At 41.7% G+C, this 19,419-nt stretch overlaps 1 protein-coding gene across 1 annotated transcript in view; it reads right to left on the bottom strand.

Moving 5' to 3' along the window:
* Positions 1-19,419, bottom strand: part of LOC122793112 (proprotein convertase subtilisin/kexin type 5-like) — a 3,326,953-nt gene that overhangs the window by 2,921,897 nt on the left and 385,637 nt on the right. The window contains exon 3 of the mRNA XM_044060853.1: positions 5,383-5,427. Coding sequence (XP_043916788.1) covers positions 5,383-5,427 — 45 coding nt within the window. The remainder of the gene's footprint in view (positions 1-5,382; positions 5,428-19,419) is intronic.

Below are 19,419 nucleotides of genomic sequence, written 5' to 3'. Positions count from 1 at the left end.
ATGATGCAGACCACATTTCTTCACTAGTGCAATATTCCTGTGCATCTCTGAACTGCCCTCTCCCAATGCACTGCCACTCTGTTCTATTCTGCACAAAGTTGTGCTCTATTTGTATCTGAATAACACCTCTAATGAAAACTTAATTTTTATAAAACACACTATTTTATATGCTATTGATATTAAAAACAGGTCAAGGTAATTGTATTTTAAAATCATTTTCGCTGTTAACATTAAGGAAGACAGTATCTATTACTACTATGTTAGCTATCAGAAAACAAAACACCAGGAAGCTGCTATATAAAATTGCCCAAGGTCAGTACTTTATATTTCTACTTTAGATTATAGTTTTCATTTAAGAAAACATCTTCAACAGTTGAAACAGTAGATTATGATTATGCACAATTAGCACTTCACATGCTCTTGAATTTTCTGATTGGGTTCTAAGGTGAATGCTTATCATACTCTGCTTTGCATATTGAATAATTAACTTCATTCGTTTTCCATTCACTTTCTCCGATTATAAGCTCAATGCAATTCAGGTTCACAGGAAAGCTGAAGACTATTCTGGTATTCACAGGCACAAGGCAAAATATGTAAACCAGCACACTTGCTCTAGCTCATTGGAGAACAAGTGCGCGCACGCACACACCCCCACACACACACAAACAGCTACCTGCAATTTGGTACATTGCTAACTGACAGACACCACATCTTTGAGATGCGATGGAAAACCTATCAAAACACATACACACAGGACATGCAGATTTCACAAAGAATGCACCCACCCTGGTTAAGAACCAAACAGAAAATAAAAGTGCTGTGAGACAGCAATGCTAAAAATGAATTTTGAAGAGGAAAGCAAAGGAAAGGCATTAGACACTGTTTAACGGTAGCTTTCAGATAATGACATTATAATTGTACTACTTTCACAAAGTTAGCAGAGATTACCAAGAAATCTTTTCACCGTTACTACTTTACATGGTATTGCTTTATTTGTGACAGGAATTTTTTTTTTTTTTTTTGTTACATTTCATACACATGTGTAATGCAGACACCCAGCTAAAGTATTTGTGTTTCACTTGCATTAAATATTTCATCCTTTACAATTTTACGTAGATCTCCGAATACGTTCTTCTCAAACACAAGCTGCTCACCCAAGAATACGGCTTTTGTCTAGTTCCCTGACGTGCTGTGGAATCATAGGATACACTACATGATCAGCGGAGTGACAATTTAACATCAAACAAAAAACTATAAAAACAAACAGATAATACATGTAGCCTGTTTTCCAACAGTGATAGTGCCCTTCAGGGTGGGTATTTACTGGAGAAGATCAGAACTTCTAAAGGCAATACACTGCCTACAGTGTCAGGCCTCAGAACACTACTTGTCAGTCCATTACTCCCCAGTGACTCATACCCTATTGGGTACTCTTTGCTTTTTGTCATGCATTGTGTTACAATTGTGTGGGTGATTAATTTTTGTAGCAGACAGTTTATTCAGGATTCCGTGAGCCGTAAAAGGAGGATACTAATCATTACAAACTCAGTAGTAACAGTAACCAAAAATATGTACAATGTTTGATACACATAAAGGGTTATAAGCGAGTTTCCAATCGTAACCATTTTACTATGTGCTTTTAACATGGATGCCAATAAGTTCATCTCGAGAGCTCCAGTAGTCCTTATTTGAGAGAAACTGTGTCAGAGAGCAAAAGTACAGTTTTGTACCTACCATAAATGTAGATGTTCGAGTGCTAATACAGCTGCAGTCATAACAGATGGGTTCTCCTGCCGTCAGGCGGGTCCTCGGTCGGCCGAATTCCAAAGTCTAGGTCCGGCGTCGGTTGTCGTCGCTTCTTCCCTGACGTCAGTGCAACAGGGGTATAAAGGAACCAGCCGACGCCATTTTCTTCAGTTTTTCTTGCCCCAGATGTCAGGTGCCCCCCCAGAAGGAAGGCAATACATAAATTTGTGTAATAATAGTTGCAAGCAAATACATCATAAATGAATACCCCAATCAGGTTGTATGAGGATGTGTTAGCTTATAGGCCTGTCCCAAGAGGGGAAGGAGGGAGGGAAACCTGGACTGCAGCTGTATTAGCACTCGAACATCTACATTTATGGTAGGTACAAAACTGTACTATGTTCATCGTGCATACAGCTGCAGTCATAACAGATGGGTAGAATCCCAAAGCTAAGAAAGGGGTGGTAGGCACTAGGTGGAACTAGAAGGAGCCAAAATGCTCTGCAAGACTGCAGTGGCAAAGCCTGCTCTAGGTTTGGAGTATAATGGTAGGTTGCAGTCCTTGGAGAAGGTATGCACAGAACTCCAAGTGGCTGCTTCCAAAATATCCTTGGTAGGAACTCCTCTGAGGAAAGCTGCAGAGGTGGCTGTGGCCCTGGTGGAATGAGTTCTAATGCCTGTAGGTACAGTTTTGCCATGAAAGGAATAGCAAAAGCGTATGCAGTGGGCTATCCATTTTGAGATTGTCTGTTTGGAAATTGGCTTTCCTTGAGCTCCTACAGCATAGGACACAAAGAGCTGTTCGGATTTCCTGAAAGGCTTTGTTCTGTCCAAATAATAACGCAGTTGTCTGTGGATGTCCAAGGAATGTAGCAATCTCTCCCCTTTGTTTTGAGGATTAGGATAAAAAGTAGGTAAATGTATGGCCTGATTTAAAGCTACCCTGGATACCACTTTAGGCATAAAGGACAGGTTGGTTCGTAAGGAAACTCTGTCCTGATGGAAGATGATAAAAGGCTGGACAGCCATGAGAGCCTGTAGTTCTGAAACGCTACGTGCTGAGGTGATAGCCAGAAGGAAAGCTGTTTTCCAGGACAAATATTGCAAATCTGATGTGGCAGCTGGCTCAAAGGGAGGCAAGGTCAGTTTTTCCAGAATGAAATTAAGATCCCAAGCAGGTATTGGTTGTTTCCTTGGAGGTCTTAGATTCTTAGTCCCTCTGAGGAACTGTCTTAAGAGAGGGTGAGAGAATAAAGGTGGATCAGTGTTGTATTCTGCAGAAATGGCTGAGGCATGGATTTTGATGGAGGAGAATGAAAGTCCACTGCTTAGCAGCTCAGCCATATATTGTAGTATTTGAGGTAAATTCAGTTTTCCGGGATCCTGGCCCTTTTTCTCATTCCAGACACAAAACCCTTTCCATTTTGCGGAGTAAGCTTTTCTAGTTAATGGCCTTCTGGCCTCCAAAATGACATCCTGCACCTCCTTGGAGAGTAGGGCCTGTTGTGATGCTAAGGAATCTTCCATGCGGCTAGATTGAGTGTTTTTAGCTGGCTGTGAAGAGTTTTGAAGCTGTGCTGAGTCAGAAGAAGAGGCATTAGAGGCAGGGTCCATGGTGGGGAATGCATCAGGCTCCTCAGGAGTGGGTACCAGTGTTGCCTTGGCCAGTCCGGAGCAATGAGAATCATCTATGGTCTGTCTGCTCTGGCTTTCAATAGAACTTTGGGCAGCAGAGGAAGAGGTGGGAAGGCATAAACTGTCATTGATGTCCAACTGAAAGAGAGAGCGTCCAACTCTCCAGGCCTTTGGATGGAAAATCCTTGAGCAGAATTTTGTCAATTGGTGATTTTTGTGGGAGGCAAGGAGATCTATGTCTGGCCTTCCCCATTCTTGGATTATTTCTGTAAAAACTTTTGGATGCAATTTCCACTCGTGTGGATCTGTCATATTCCTGCTTAGGTTGTCTGCCAGCGTGTTTTCCTTGCCTGGCAAGTACTGTGCTTGTAGTTCCATTTATAAGTCCATGGCCATGTTCCAAAGTGACATGGCCAGTCTGCATAGGGGGTAAGAATGTGTTCCTCCCTGTTTGTTTATGTACCACATTACTGTGGTGTTGTCTGTCCTTATCAATAGTTGACCTGGTTGCAGAAGGTCTTTGAAAGCTATAATAGCATTTATTACTGCTAGCATTTCCTTTTGATTGACGTGAAGGTGCTTTTCTTTTTGGGACCATTTGCCCTGAATGCACCGATCTGTCATGTGCGCCCCCCAGGCGTAGTCCGAGGCGTCTGTTGTGATGACTTGATTTGCTTGAGGCTTGCTGAATGGAAGACCTGTGTTTGTTTGACATGCTTGAGCCCACCACAGAAATTCCTTTTGCAGACATGGAATTAGTGGTATTATTGTTTCCAAACTGTGGCTGTGTTGAGACCATATGTTTTTCAGGTACCATTTAGTTTCCTCATATGCAGCTTTGCACATGGGATTAGTAAGATGCAAGATGCCATGAATCCCAGAGCCTGCAGGATTTTCCTTGCAGTCAGCCTGGTGCAGTTTGCTAGTGCTCTGAAGTATTGAATTAGTTGCCCCTGCTTCTCTGGCGTGAGGTAGGCCATCTGGGTGATTGTGTCCAAATTGGCACCCAGGAAAATTATCTTCCGAGAGGGTATTAGCCTTGATTTCTTTTTGTTGACTGTGTATCCCAGAGAGTTCAACAACATTATTACATAAGCCAGATGTTTCAGAAGAATGTGCTTGCTGTCCGCTTGGAACAGGCAGTCATCCAAATAGGGGTATATTTGTATCCCTTGAAGTCTGCAGTAGGCAATTACTGATGCCAGGCATTTCATGAATACTCTGGGCGCAGTAGATAAGCCAAAGGGCAATGCAGAGAATTGATAATGGGTTGAACCTGCAAGAAATCTGAGGTACCTTCTGCAATTTTGTCTGATTGGGACATGCAGGTATGCCTCCTTGAGGTCCAGTGTTACCAGCCAAGACTCCTTGCCCAGCATGGGAAGAAGTTGCTGTAGAGTGAGCATCTTGAATTTTGGTACGAGTAGAAATGTGTTTAGGATGGATAGGTCCAAAATAGGTCTCCAATCTTTTCCCTTCCTTGGTACCAGAAATAGCCTGGAATAAAAACCTTGACCTTGTCCGTGTGTAGGTACCTCTTGAATAGCTTTCATGTTTATGAGATCTGTAATTTGCCTTTGTGCCTCTGCCCTTTGATTGTGTGGCAGGTTTGGCATGTCTCTCATTTTTGGAAGGGTGTGAAAATGGAATTTGTAGCCTCTGTTTATAATGTCCAGGATCCATTTGCCCTTTGTGACAATATGCCAAGTTTTTGAAAATAATGCCAGCTTTCCACCTAAGGGGGCTGCCATTTGAGACTTGCTTGGCATGCAAAGGGGAAAGTCATTGGGTTTGCTTTCTGAAAGATTGCGAGTTATCCTCACCACCTCTTTGTGTAGGAGCTTGCCATTGTCTGCCTCTAAACGATCCTTGGGATTGTCCTCTGCCCCTCGGGCACCTGTATCTGCCTCTTTGGCATCTGTCCGTGGCAGGAAAGGACCAGTTTTTGGAAGGCCAATTTCTACTAAAACATGGGGGTTGTACCTGTAGAAAATCTTTCACAGTTTGCATTGATTTAGCCTTTTCCTCCATTTTCCTTAATACCTCCTCAGCATTAGCACCAAATAGTACATCCTTTTGAAGAGGGGCGTCCAGTAATTTAGCTTTAACATGATCAGGCAAGGCTTGTTCCTTGAGCCAGGCATGCCTACGTATGACTGATCCTGTAACAGCAGCTCTACATTAGGCCTCTAGAGCATCAAAACCACATTGTAAGGTATGCTTACCCACTTGTTCTGCACAATGCATCAAATCCTGCAACTCCTTCAAGTCTGGTTGTTCAGGTTGTGACATTTTACTTTTCAATTCTGATAACATAAACTGTTGGTATTTTAGCATATGGAACTGACAGTTTAAGGCCCTCATGGTTAAGGTAGCAGAGGTATATACCTTTTTCCCCACCTTTCTAAGGATCTGGAGTCTGTCTCTCGGAAGGTAATGGATTTTTAGCAGTGGAGCCCTTAACTCCCTTGGGGCCCTGTGAGATGGTTTCTGGGTCAGCAGCATGGCTTTTGTATAGAAATTGGTGTGAGTCAGGAACCCTGTAGTACCTGTCAGGCTTAACTGGAGCTGGAGGTAGACAGTCCAGGTTAAGGCAGGCCTCCGAGTAAACATCATCTAGGATGTCCAAGACAGGAGGTATAGCCAGAGGCCTGTGTTGAGGTAGCAAGAGAAATTCCCTAAGCCTTTTCTTGGAATCTGAATAATCTTGGCCTTCCCAGTGGAAGTGTTCCCTTAAGGTATGCAAAGTTTCCCCAAATGATCCTCGGGGGGGATACAGAAGGGATGGACTCCTCCGCATCAGAGTCTTCAAAAGGGGAGTAAGAATGTTCCTGATCATCAGAATGCTCTGAAATAATGGAGCCCTGATCAGAGGAGGGGGAATCTTCCTCCACTCTGGGCCTTTTGTCCGGTGGGGGCTGAGAACCTCTGATAAGAGTAATTAAATCCTCAGCCATTTTAAGCATCTGTTTCTTAGGCATGGGGCCTGTAGATGGGCCCTGTGTAGCTCGTCTCTTAGAGTGCAAGGCTGCTTTAGACTTAATGAAAGCCTTGATGGAGAAAGAAGAGGAAGGTCTGAAGATGCCTTGAGTGGAGGTGCACCTGTCCACATTCTGAGTTTCAATGCCAAGAGTGGCTTCGGTATCTGTAGCCAGGGTGTGGGTCGAGGAGCCTGCGACCTCGGGCACAGGAGACACCGCCAAAGAAGTGTTGTCGGTAGTCAGGGGCTGCGTAGGCGCCTCGCTGAGAACCGGACCACGTGTAGTCGGCTTTGGCGTGGTGTCGGTAGAGGCTGCGGACCTCGTGTGTCGGTCCTTATCTTTGCATTTTTTAGACAAAACTGGAGTCGGAGTATCCGACGACATAATATAATTAAATGCTTTCCCAAAATAATGCTGGGTGAACTCCGCCCGACGCTTAATGGTGCGTTTGTTGAATGTAGCACAAAAGCGACAGACCGAGACGTCGTGGTCTGGACCTAAACAAGGTATACAGAGGGAATGGAAATCCTTATGCGGTATTTGCTTCCCACAAGAAATACAATTATTAACTTTGCCTGACATCGGTCTGAGGCAAGAAAAGTTTCCCCAATGGGGTACTTAGCTTTCAAGAAGACTTCGGTTTCCAAATTTTCGTAATCTCAGGAGCTGGCCGACCGGCACTTGCGAACTGCTTCTGCTTCGGGCACCGCGCGGCAAGAAAGACTGAAGAAAATGGCGTCGGCTGGTTCCTTTATACCCCTGTCACACTGACGTCAGGGAAGAAGCGACGACAACCGACGCCGGACCTAGACTTTGGAATTCGGCCGACCGAGGACCCGCCTGACGGCAGGAGAACCCATCTGTTATGACTGCAGCTGTATGCACGATGAACATCACCCTTGATTAAAAACTTACCAGACCCGTGGAAAAAAAAAGTTATAAATTTAGCATTCATAGCTCAGCTGATCAGATCCAAGCTCACAGATGAGTGAGCAACAGCTTGCTGACCTTTACTTGTGTTTCATTGCTTGCTTCATTAACGGAGTAAGACCATAACAGTTGTTGAAAGAACGTTCAGTTTTGAACCACATGCCATTGCAGTGTTTCTCAAAGATGTTTAGAATTTTCATGCTGATCAGGGATTCTGACAATAATTCCTGGCTGTAGTTCAGTAACCTTTCAATGCTCAGCAGTACTGGGTTCTAGCAAACCATGACTAACAAGTCCTTCCACTGCATAATCAATTTGTATGCTTAATTTGCAGGTTCCTTTTCTACACACTTAAAATACTTGGACAATACGATTTGCTAAATGCACTAGTTGCTGTCCATACTAACCAAAATGCCACAATTCATTACTCTCGAAATCAAATTATTTAAGTTAAAAGTGTTAAGTCATTTGGAAAGCAAATTCCTTATTTTTGAGTCACAAGTGGTCTCAAAATATGCAGTGGTAGCATTTAATTTTAGATTAAAAAAGACTCAGTCAAAACACTGGATGCTTGCTGGTGTACCCTTTAAAAACGCTGATACCTTCCACAATATTACCCCCTTCAAACAGAATTCATATCAATCCTTTCTAAGAAAGGACATTCTTTGTTTATTCTACACACAGCTGGACAAACTCATTATCTTAAAATCTAAACCACATGAAAAGTCAGAGACAATACCTGGCTAAATGAAAAGCAACTGTGAAGCAGGGGTAATGCTTGGCTAAGAACTGTATTTTTCTTACTCATTTCTGGTTCTACTGCAGCCGGGGTATTCACATGGATGGAGGAATGTGTGACTATTTGTCTTTCCAAGTATCAAAGAAATGGAGATGGCTTTTGAAGTGTGTTGACTCTCCAAGCTTGCTATCTCCTATTGTTAATGTAACAAAGATGAAGAACCAGGAACTGTTCTCCTGCTGGAATGCAATTGCTATAATGGTTGATGAACCTAATGGCTGCACATCCTGAAGACACCAAGGCAGATTCAAAGATATGGATGTGTACCAACAGTCTACCAATGGTTAGTATGACAAGAAAAAAATGGTTTTACTGCTCATTTTTTCCAGTAAAAGGATTATATTATGGATACAGGTCATCTCTTCCCCAGGCCCCCCTATAATTGTATATCATGCTTTCCAAAGGAGGATGATAGGATGCAGTCCTGAATTTTCTGTCTGGTCTATCCATCTGGAAAATGTATTAGATTATCAATTTATCTAGCCTACAACAGTTATGTCAGTACTTCAGTAGTAAGCTTTTAACAGGGGAGCTTAGTTTTTTTCTGTGTGCATCTTATTTTTATTGCCTTTTACTTCCCCGTGTATGCCAACCTGTATATATTTTGCACTGTACCTGCACTATTTTCCTTCATTATTTCAGTGAAGTCCATTTATTCATCTAAGTTTTTGCGGCTGGCATTCAAGTACTTTTACTTATCTGAGAAGAGGACAATCCTTCATACTATTGATGAACAAGCTATGTGAGATACATCTCCAAAAAGACCAAGTCCACTACCAATGAAAGGTACATTAGATGATGCATTTCATATCTGGCTTATTTAAGAGCAGGTAACTGGAAGTCTCTGGCTTTTCCAGGATGATAGCAGTACTGCTGTGCCAGGAGGATGGTGTGGGGAAAAGAACAGTTGTTTAAGTTAATTTCCTGTAACAGCAGATGTTTGATAAACCACTGCTGCAGGGCCTAAGCTACATAGGTTATACCCTGCCAATGTCAAAGGCCATCTACCATCCAAAGCTTCATGGGCACCTTCCCACATGCCCTTACCACTAAATGGCTCAAACACAGATCTATACATTCAGTAGTTAGAGCACCAAACCTTCAGAGCTTTCTTGTCTCAGAGAAGGGAGCCTGGAGTCCAGTGTTTTAGGTAGATACTAGGAGCAAAAGTAAACACAATTATCCACACCCTGTCACAAAAAAGATAACAAAAAAAGAGGGATGAAGGAGGGGGTCCCTTATGCAATAGTGATCTATTCATTCAAACACCTACTGTGATGGTACGTTAACTTACACAGTTGTAGCATCTTCATCATTTGATCACTGCTGCAGGAGCTCAAGATATACTGGTAGATTAACAGAGAGGAGGAGAGGGAAGGATCAGAAGCATGAGCCTCTGGAAAACTGTCGCAGTAAAACCTGCTATGCACCTGGAAAAAATCAAATTTATAATGTTTTGCAAAAACAAGCAGACAGGGCTACATTTTTGCTTCTAGAATACTTCAAGTCCACCCCCTTTCCAAAAAGTCACAGAGACAAAGCCCGGGTAGAATGGGCCCCAACCTCATCCGGAAATGACTTATCATGGTGAGAACAGTAAATAGTTGCACGAGTCCACCATTTGGAAATTCTGTTTTGACACTGAATGGCCCTTTTTCTTACCTTTTTACAAGTTTAGGGGATGGAGATAGGGCAAAAGTAGGAGGCAGGGCCGGCCTTATGCACAAGTGAACCAGGTGATCGCAGAGGGCACCGTACTTGCTGTTCTTGCAGGGGAGCTCTTTCTCGGTTAATTTTTAGACCAATATTTCTTTGCTCTAAAAATAAAGCACCACAAAAGGAAAAGAAAATGTGCCTGCAGAACATCGGGCAATGCAGGGGATGGGTCGACACTTGACTTCTCGTAACCCACTCAACATTGTGAGGTCAGTGTTCAAATATACACACAAAGGTGCCTAAAGAAAGTGTTTTTATATCTGAAATATCTGAAATAAAATCAGGGACATTCTGCAGACAACAGCTTAAGGAATGGCAATGAGTTAGTGTTACTATTTTAAAATAGCACTGGCAGTGATCAGCTAGATATTTATGGTAATATTTCTAGCTTTGTGATTTATGTGGATGGTTAAGGTGAGATCAGCATTTTTCCCAGGGATTCTGGTAGTAATCAGCCAGATATTTGGGCAATATTTCTTTAGCATTGTGATTTATGTGGAGTAACTTGGATTGGAATACTTTAATGTGTGGTAACTTGTTTGTGTGGACTGGGGAGGTGACATGACATCACATGTCATGGCTTTAACTGCTGGGTGAGGGTTCAGGTTGGTTGAATGACACTAGCTGATCCTCTTGTCATTTGCTTAGTTTAAAACAGTTACTATTTGACTTTGCAGGACTACTGTGCATTCATGAGAAGTACGACTGTCTGCTTAACTGCACATCGCATATACAAGGACAGACTAGGCACAGCTGGAAGTGACTAGCTGCCTGTTGCTGTTTGATTTTTTGGATTTGTTGAACTAATGTGATCACGTGAAGCAATGTGCAATATTTTAATGTGTGACTACTGTTTAGAACAAAGGTGAAATGCATTATACAGTCATCCTCATATCATAAGATGTACATTAAAGTGGCTGTAACTGTTTGGTGGGGGCTACCTGGATGAAAGTAACTGACCTGAGGGCTAAATGCATTGTAGAACTTCTGGAGGCTGGTTGCCCTCACACACCAAGGCTATACAACAGCATTTTAATATGGGCTTAGTAATTGTCTCCGCTCTGAACACCATCTAGTTTAAAACCAGCCATGCTCAAAGATGTATAAAGAAGGTCAGTGTACTTGTGTGGTGAGCTGGGGAAGATGTCTATTTCTTTTACATTATTCTTCCCAAACCTCAGAGATAACTGTATCTTGAGTTAGGTTGGGGACAGTGCGGTCATTATTTCTTTAACTTTCTTCACAAACGTCAGGGAAGTGCAAGGAGGTCACTATACCCTGTACGGGAACATTGTACTGTCTCTGGAAATAAGTTGTAAACATTGCTGTAATCATTTTTTTTCAAGCTGCTGTTTACACATGTTTGACAGCAATACGCTGTTTTCTATTTCTTTTCAGGTTTGTCTCAGCCTAACAGATGGGTACAAAGAAGGTGGCCATCTTTGGGGGATGGGGATGAGGAGGCATGCTGTACATAAATATGACAGCAGCAGCTTGAAATATGATTGGGAATTTGTTCCTCAATTTTTATCCCAATTTAACATTAGAAGGGAATGCACAGAAAGTGACTATTTTGTGGTGGTGGTGGTGGTGGGGGGGGGGGTATTGGGGCAAGTACAATTCCACGATATCTTTTTATGTATCCCCACAAGCATTTGTCTTCTTAGTTTACTGTGAACTGGTGTTTGGTCAGCTTTGAGCATTAAAAGTTGGACACAACTTACTTTTTCCTTGAGACAAAAAGAGATTAAATGTCTAGCAATTTTTTTACTTTTGGACACACCAGGATGCATAGTTAACAATCGCCACTCCTTGAGGCGACTTGGGACAAGACAAGGCTGCAAGGATTCAAGGTGATTGTTGACCACTTACAGGGCCATTTACTCAGACAATATTTACATGTGTGTACATGCTTGCTTTGGGAGATTAGAGAGAGAGAAAAAAACAGTAATGTACATCGGAGCTTCTGCCCATCGCTCCCCCCCACCACTACAGCAGGACTGCAGGTCACTTAAAATTATGTACAGCAAGGGGTGCAGGGGGCAGCAGCCTCCCTGGTTAATGTGTGAGTAGTCTTCTCAGCAATTCTTTACTTTAGAATACCTTAATGTAAAAAGAATTAACTAACAAACAGTCCTCACCAGTAAACACACAGCTATCAGGATACCAATCAAGTCAGCACCACCCACACCTATTTTTGTTTAGGTCATCACTGGATCAAAAGGTTTGGAAAAAGCTCTTAAATGTACCTCAGAAAATCTGTAACACCATGTCTTTTGACCCCTGGCTTAATTTGGTTAATTCAGGGTAATCTTGTTCAGTTAAGGTGTGCTGAAAGGATGAAGGAAAAAGCAAAGATGAAGAGGAAGACTGAACTACTTTATTTAATCAAGGTTTTCATTCGGGCCATTGTTGGATGAAAAGGTTGTTAAAAAAAAAAAAAAAAAAAAAAAAAAAAAATAAAATCCATCTCAGAGCATCTAGAAACCTCATGACCCCTAGAAATCTCAAGACCCCCAGCTTATTATTTCCGCTGCAGTTATTACTGTGTAGGCCTGTTTAGTTTGGATTTGCTGAAAGGATACAGTAAAAAAAAAAAAAGTTGAAGCACAAGACTAAATTTCTTTAATTATGTTTTTATTCTTGTTCAAGTTATCACTGGATGAAAAAGGCTGTTTAATAAATAAAATAAAATGCACCCACAGCATCTAGAAAAAAACATGTCCTAATGAAGCTATCTACACAGTCATGTTTATATAAAATATGTTGAATGAATTGGTGACTGCAGGAAAAAAAACTGAAGAGTAGAAAAACAGAGAAACAAATTAGTCTGAATAGTTTAAGTAAGGCAAGATGGGGTGGGTGGTGGGGAATAGGGTTTGGATGCCTGGATAGTATGAGTAAGGCAGGACGGGTTGGGTTGTGGGGCATAGGATTCGTAGCCATGGAGCCCTTTCACCTACTGCACCAGTTTACCTAAGGCTGGCCTCAGTGGAAGGCAATCTCTGGCTGTAAGTTTAGGAAGGGGTTTGTCAAGAGCAGTTTTCAATGCGTCTTGCATTGAGTTTGGAATTAAGCAGGGGTTATAAACTGAGAAGAGATGAAGCTAGCCTTACTACTGAAACGTTCTTTTTGCTGTCGGGGAAGGAACAACTAAAGGAACCAAAGCCTGCACCATGAAGCAGAGAATGGAAGATCTGATTAACCTTTTCTTTAGAATTTTACAATTTTGAGGTAAGTTTTTGGTGAAAACCCCCAAAACCACTAGTCAAAGCTTCTATCTATATTCTTCCACGCACAAACACTTGATTTTTATACAAAAGTGACTTTAAAACAGTTTCCCGATATCAGGGTAAAGTCAACAAACACTTTTTGAGTATATTTTTAGTGACTCCATTAAACATGCATTTCCTAGCTTATATAAACTTTTCTGGGGGAAAAAAAAACTTTTCCATAAGAGAAAAGGTAGTTAAAAAAAAAAAAGTTATGTACGTTCCGTAACGTTCAACCTGTGTTTGGCCATTTTCATTCAACTGTCGGGGTTCAGATCTGACTTGGCCACTTTTTTCAGCTCGTGGAACATTAAAGCTCTTGAGCTCCTCCCTTACCCATAATGCCCCAGACATCTGACATAACCCAGATCTTGTTTGTCTTTATTACTAACAAGACAAATCGCAACCCCTTTGCCACTGTGCTTGCAACAAAAAAAGACTCTGGTGATGTTTGATACTTATCTTTTCAATATGGCAAAGCGTCTTGACATCTTGATTTGTTGCAGGAATGGATGATAAAGTTAAAATGTCTAGAAATGGATAGGAAGGTGGTTTTAGCAAAACAAAAAAATAAATCTGCGAGTCACAGTTGTTATGGCCTTCAGTTTTTCCTGACATCTGCATACTTATAATACCCTGGAAGTTAAAAGAGTTACCCCCTCAATGGTGTCAGGAAGGCATTACTGCACTTACCCTGAAGGAAGGGCCAAAATTCATAGGTACTTTCTAGGCTATTAATTTGACAGAAGCAATGTCAGCAGGATCGATAAAATATTATGATCAGTCTGAGGCACCTAATTTGGCCACAGCAGACCAAATCCCTTCCTAAACTGCTTCAGTCAGAGATACTGTGAGTACTTTAAAAAGTCTTGCCTTACATTCCCATGGTAGTTTCTATCCCTTCTATTCTGAATAAGACTAAGAATAAACTAGAGACAGGCCCAACAAGGATATATTGGGAAATGTACATGCTTACCCTATACACAAGGGACAAGGGTGCCAAATCCAGTGATGGATTTGTGGTTATCCATGTACTCATCCAAATAACATGTGAACAGAGTTGAGAAGTACTTCACACTTTAGGTGAAGTAAAAGATGGCTCCACAGAAGCAGTATTATCTGCTACACATACATCATATTCTATTTTGAAAAAAAAACAGATTTTGATCTGACAGGTATTTACAACACCACTGGCCTTACAAATGTATAACAGGTCTGACAGAAGAGGGCCTGCTGAAACAAAGCTCACCTCTCAGGAGTCTATATGATATTGAGAAAAGGAATAAGGCTTTCAGATGGTCTGCATAGTTTTTATTTAGGCCCTTGATACTTTTTAGTGATAAAGCATTGTGCTCATTGCAGCTGTGACAAGTGTTTGGATGCATACATCCTGAAAGGGGCATTATACTCAATGATTTACACAATGAGTGCAGGGCTTAAAGGAATGATTACATCCCTGGATGTAGGCACAGTACCTTCAGATATAAGCTGTGTGATGAAAAAGGACTACTTGAAAACAGTGGTTGCATGGGTCAATGTACATTGTAGACAGACTCCCAGATCCCCAACTACAGTGTGTTCAAGGGTCTGTCAATCTGATAGTCACAAGGGGAGTCATGATTGACAGAGGATATTACACACTTCTTGTCAGTTAAAGCAACATAAAAACTGCTGTGCAAAATACAAACAAGAAAAACACATACAGGATATAAGAACAAAGAAGAAATGCTTCCTAAAGAAATTAATGTACTCTAATAAAAACATACTAATCATTTAGCACATTCATTTTTTTTTTTACAAAATGTTTGGACTGGCTTACTTAGAAAAGACAAATTTGAAACAAATTAAAAGCAATCCACTAAGACTGTATAAGTAGTTTAAAAGCTATTAGCACAGCAAGCCTAAAAATTGCTACTAGAAAGTACATACACCACTTGTTTGAATACCCACAATTTTTGGGACAAAAATACGTGCGCGTTCACACACACACATCCTTCCATGGTGCTTATTTAATAAATTGGACAGATCAACAGATTAGAAATTGGAAACCTCTACAAAATTTAAAAAAAATGTAAAATAAGTCAGGAAGAGAGATCTAATGTTTAGATGGCATACTTTTCACTATACTTATAAAATTTTCTTGCTTACATCACCCAAGCTCAAATCACAGCTCTGAGCAAAATGGATCAAAACTGCATTTGCTAGTGTTTCAGTGCTTGCTTCATAACACAGCAAGATCACACCACTTACTTGCCTGACAGAGCTGTGGTTCGTCCAAGTGACAGTGCACCACAAAGAACAGCAAGGTACAGGTTACGCTGTCTATCAGAGAACACACTTTATTAGTCTAATAGAGTCACAATAATAAAATGTGGGTGGCCTGTTCCCTGCAAAAAATACTTATTTCATATATATTGAGTGGTAACTTCATGCACTACGAGGCAGCGTGCATTTGAGATGTCATTTAAGAATTACTGACTAACCTAATTTGATGCAAACTCTGATGGGTGGAGAAAACAATGAATCTGAAGGGCTTAAGCAAGCCACTGTAGAGTCAAAGCTAGGAAACTAATTTTCTTTGCATAAGCAAACACAGAATTTTCATGACAGGCATGTACAAAAATGAGGAAAACAAATGTAATGGGGGACCTGCATAATTATCAGATATGGCAAGGATACTAATGCCATGAATTAGACTTGGGAAGAACAGTAAAGGGCTGATACAAAACACAATGAAAAATGTGTGCTCGAAAGTCTAATGACTGATCTGCAATACACAAGATGTTAACTTACCAAGTCGTAGTCATTGATAGCCTGTAATGAATGACTTTTACCAAGTCATTGATTACAGGCCATCTATAAAAGTGGGTAGTTGGAAAAGAACAGCTTTAGCTTCCCTATGGGACTGCTTAACTGCAGAGTCTGCATATCTCTGTTCACTGTAGGTAGGTTTTCAATATAGCCTCAGATTTCTTTTTACATGCCAAGAGATGAATTAGGGAGTCTAAGCTACATCTATGGTCATACAGGTGTGCCAGACAAAGAGACATATACAATGCACTGGCATCCTGTGTCCGGAAGTGGCTTTCTGCCTTCCTTATACCAATCTCCTTACAGAAACAGACTCAATTTCCCTCAAAGCCTGACTAGGATAAAGAATGCATTTGAAAATAAAAGAATGAGATACAGGATTACTCTCGCATGTCAACAGGTCTTGTATCCACCAGTTGAATTGTCATTCATATGTTGCGCCATAAAACATGCAAAGACACAACCTACAATAAAATCTTAGGTTTCAGTTCACAACTGTTGCATGCTACCAATATGGAAACCAATTTCACACCTTTCACACCGAGAAAGGGTCTTGATCACTTTAGCTATAAGCAGACATTCTGGAATCTTGCTATTTTAGGTACAAGATAATATGACAGAAGCATACAAAAAGGGCTCCTAACAAAGGGTATAGTCAGAAAATTCCATTTTGTACTCAAACTTTTCACTATGCCTCAAACCATCTGTCATTTCAAACAGACACATCTTTCAACCCCCCCCACAGTTAATAAATGTACAAATCATTTTCAGCAGTTCCCTCTAAAACTGTTAAAGAACACTAACTTTAGATTTGCAATCATCTCTGTAAGCAAGTTATGTACTTGCTGTTTGAAGCATTAATTTAGACAGCTTTAAAAAATAACATAACCAGAAGAAAGTTGCAATGCTTCTGAATGATGCAAAAAAATGTACTCTTTTAGAGTATAATAAGAAGTTATGTCTTACCATAACGTTCCATGTTAGTTGTCTTCTTCTCGCCTTCTTTCTTGCTGGATGGGTTCGGAGCCGATCCTCTGCTCCAACTCGGCCTATACTATAGCTCGAGAGCTATTTTTACCGTCTCAAGGCAGCCCTATATCCCACAATACCATGCGCTAACTCCCCAGATCTCTCAAAAAATTTTTTATTAATTATATGAATAGCAAGACAATTAAAAGATTATATCTCGTTTGGAAGCTAAGACATAGTATAAAAAGTAATATTATAATAATATTATAATCCTCTTTTACGAGTACAGATTACCTGCTAGTAACACTAAGGATACCAGGAAAGACGCAACATACTGTATCTCCAGAAATGGAAGGACTCAGAACCTCGAGTCTATCCAGGCTAGGGGGCAGGAGGGAGGGACGCAAGAAAGAAGGCGAGAAGAAGACAACTAACATGAAACGTTATGGTAAAACATAACTTCTTAATGTTAAGTTGTCAATCTCGCCTTCATTCTTGCTGGATGGGACAGCATCCCTAGCATCTTAGTCCTGGGTGGTTCAATGGAACAGACTCCTGAGTACAGTGGAACCAAAATCAGCTTTATTTCTGGAGGCTAGATCAAGCTTGTAATGGGCAATAAAGGTATGTTTGGACGCCCATGTAGCTGCTGCACAAATGGCATCTAGTGGTAACCTTGCTTGAAAAGCCGTTGAAGTTGACAGTGTCCTGGTTGAATGAGCTTTAGGCCTAGAGGGTAGTTGCCTGTGTCTCAACTCACAGATCAAGGTAATAATAGATGTCAGCCATCTGGAAAGAGTAACTTTTGATACTGGAAGCCCTTTCTTGCATGCAGCATAAGAGAGGAAGAGCTGGTCTGACTTTCTGAATTGTCTGTCCTGTCTAGGTAATACCGTAATTGGCGATGAACATCTAATGAATGTAATTTTTGTTCAGCCCTGTTGGTATAGTCTGGGAAAAAGACGGGCAAATCAATGGAGTGGTTTAGATTTGCTTCCGATAACACTTTTGGTAGGAAGGAAGGGTTTGTTCTGAGAGTTACCCTATCTTTATGAAAAACCAAATAGGAGGACGGACAGACAAGGCTTGAAGTTCCGATACCCTTCTGGCAGATGTTATAGCTACTAAAAACAGGGTTTTCCAAGAAAGAAGTTTGAGGGAGCAAGAAGCTGCCGGTTCAAAAGGGGGTAGAATTAGTGAGGTTACAACTAAATTCAAATCCCATTGTGGGGGTGGATCTTTGACTGGAGGTCTGTGCAACAAGATGCCCTTGAGAAAGGCTTTACAGAGTTTGTGGGACATAATATTTGCTTCTGAGAGTCCAACATGAAAATTAGCAATGGCCGCTAATTGTACCCTGATGGTGGCCGATGATGACCCCGAATGAAAAAGCTCCACCAGAAAGTCTAGAACCTCATGAATGGGTTCATGGAAAGGATCTAAGGATCTAGTTTGTGCCCAGTGTGAAAAACGCTTCCATTTACTCGCATAAGTCTTCCTAGTATTGGACTTATGGGAAGCCAGAATTATATCACGAACAGGAGGAGAAATAAGGGGAAGCCTGGCTATGGCTGGAAGTGGAGCAACCAAGCTGTGAGGTTGATGGAATGTAGAGACTGATGCAGCTTGCCCGTGAGGTGGGTCAACAGATCTGGAAGGGGTTCCAGATGCCAAGGCTGTTCCAGTAGGTATTTGTGCAGGAACGGGAACCAAACTTGTAGAGGCCAAAACGGGGCAATGAGGATCATTTTGGATCTCAATGCGGTTGCTTTCTGAATTAGTTGCGGGATCAATGGAAAAAGGCATAAAGAAGACCCCGGGGCCAAAAGTGAACAAGAGCGTCTCTGAGGGGCTGGCCTGGTAGAGGAAAAAGTGTGAAGAAGTCGAGGCACTTGCTGTTTTGTGGAGTTGCAAAAAGGTCGCAGCAAGGCTGGCCCCACTTCCGAAAAATTCCATCTACTACCGCTTGATTTAGAGACCACTCGTGAGGCATGAGGATAGTTCTGCTCAATCTGTCTGCTATGACGTTGGACTTCCCGGGGATGTGCGTTGCTATCAGAAACCGTTGAGATGAAATCGCCCATTGCCAAAGTCTGAGTGCTTCTCGACAGAGGGGGTAGGACCTTGTTCCGCCCTGCTTGTTTATGTACCACACCACAGACATATTGTCCGTTTGAATTGCTACAGTCCCTGTGGGAAGAGAGCTCTGAAGGGCCTGCAACGTCAAAAGCACCGCCCTCATCTCCAGGACATTTATGTGCAGGTGGCATTCTGACTGTTGCCAAGTGCCCTGGACCGGCCTGCCCTGATAATGCCCCCCCCACCTGATCAGGGAGCCATCCGTTGTGACAGTGGCAACTGGAGGGGGGAGAACAAAGGGTCTGCCCTGAAAAAGCTGAGGGGAAACCATTCACCAGGAGAGATGTTACTTGCAAGATGGTGTTATCAAAATGTTGTGGGTCACTGGCAGCTGTTGAAAGGACCACTGAGAAAACAGCATCCACTGAAGGAGTCTCACGTGGAAGCGGGCTAATGGAAGTAGAAGAATCGCCGCCGCCAT

This window comes from Protopterus annectens, chromosome 2.part0, assembly GCF_019279795.1.
Source record: "Protopterus annectens isolate FY-2018-M chromosome 2.part0, PAN1.0, whole genome shotgun sequence".
Lineage (NCBI taxonomy): Eukaryota > Metazoa > Chordata > Ceratodontiformes > Protopteridae > Protopterus > Protopterus annectens.
This window is presented reverse-complemented; position numbering and strand designations above follow the sequence as displayed.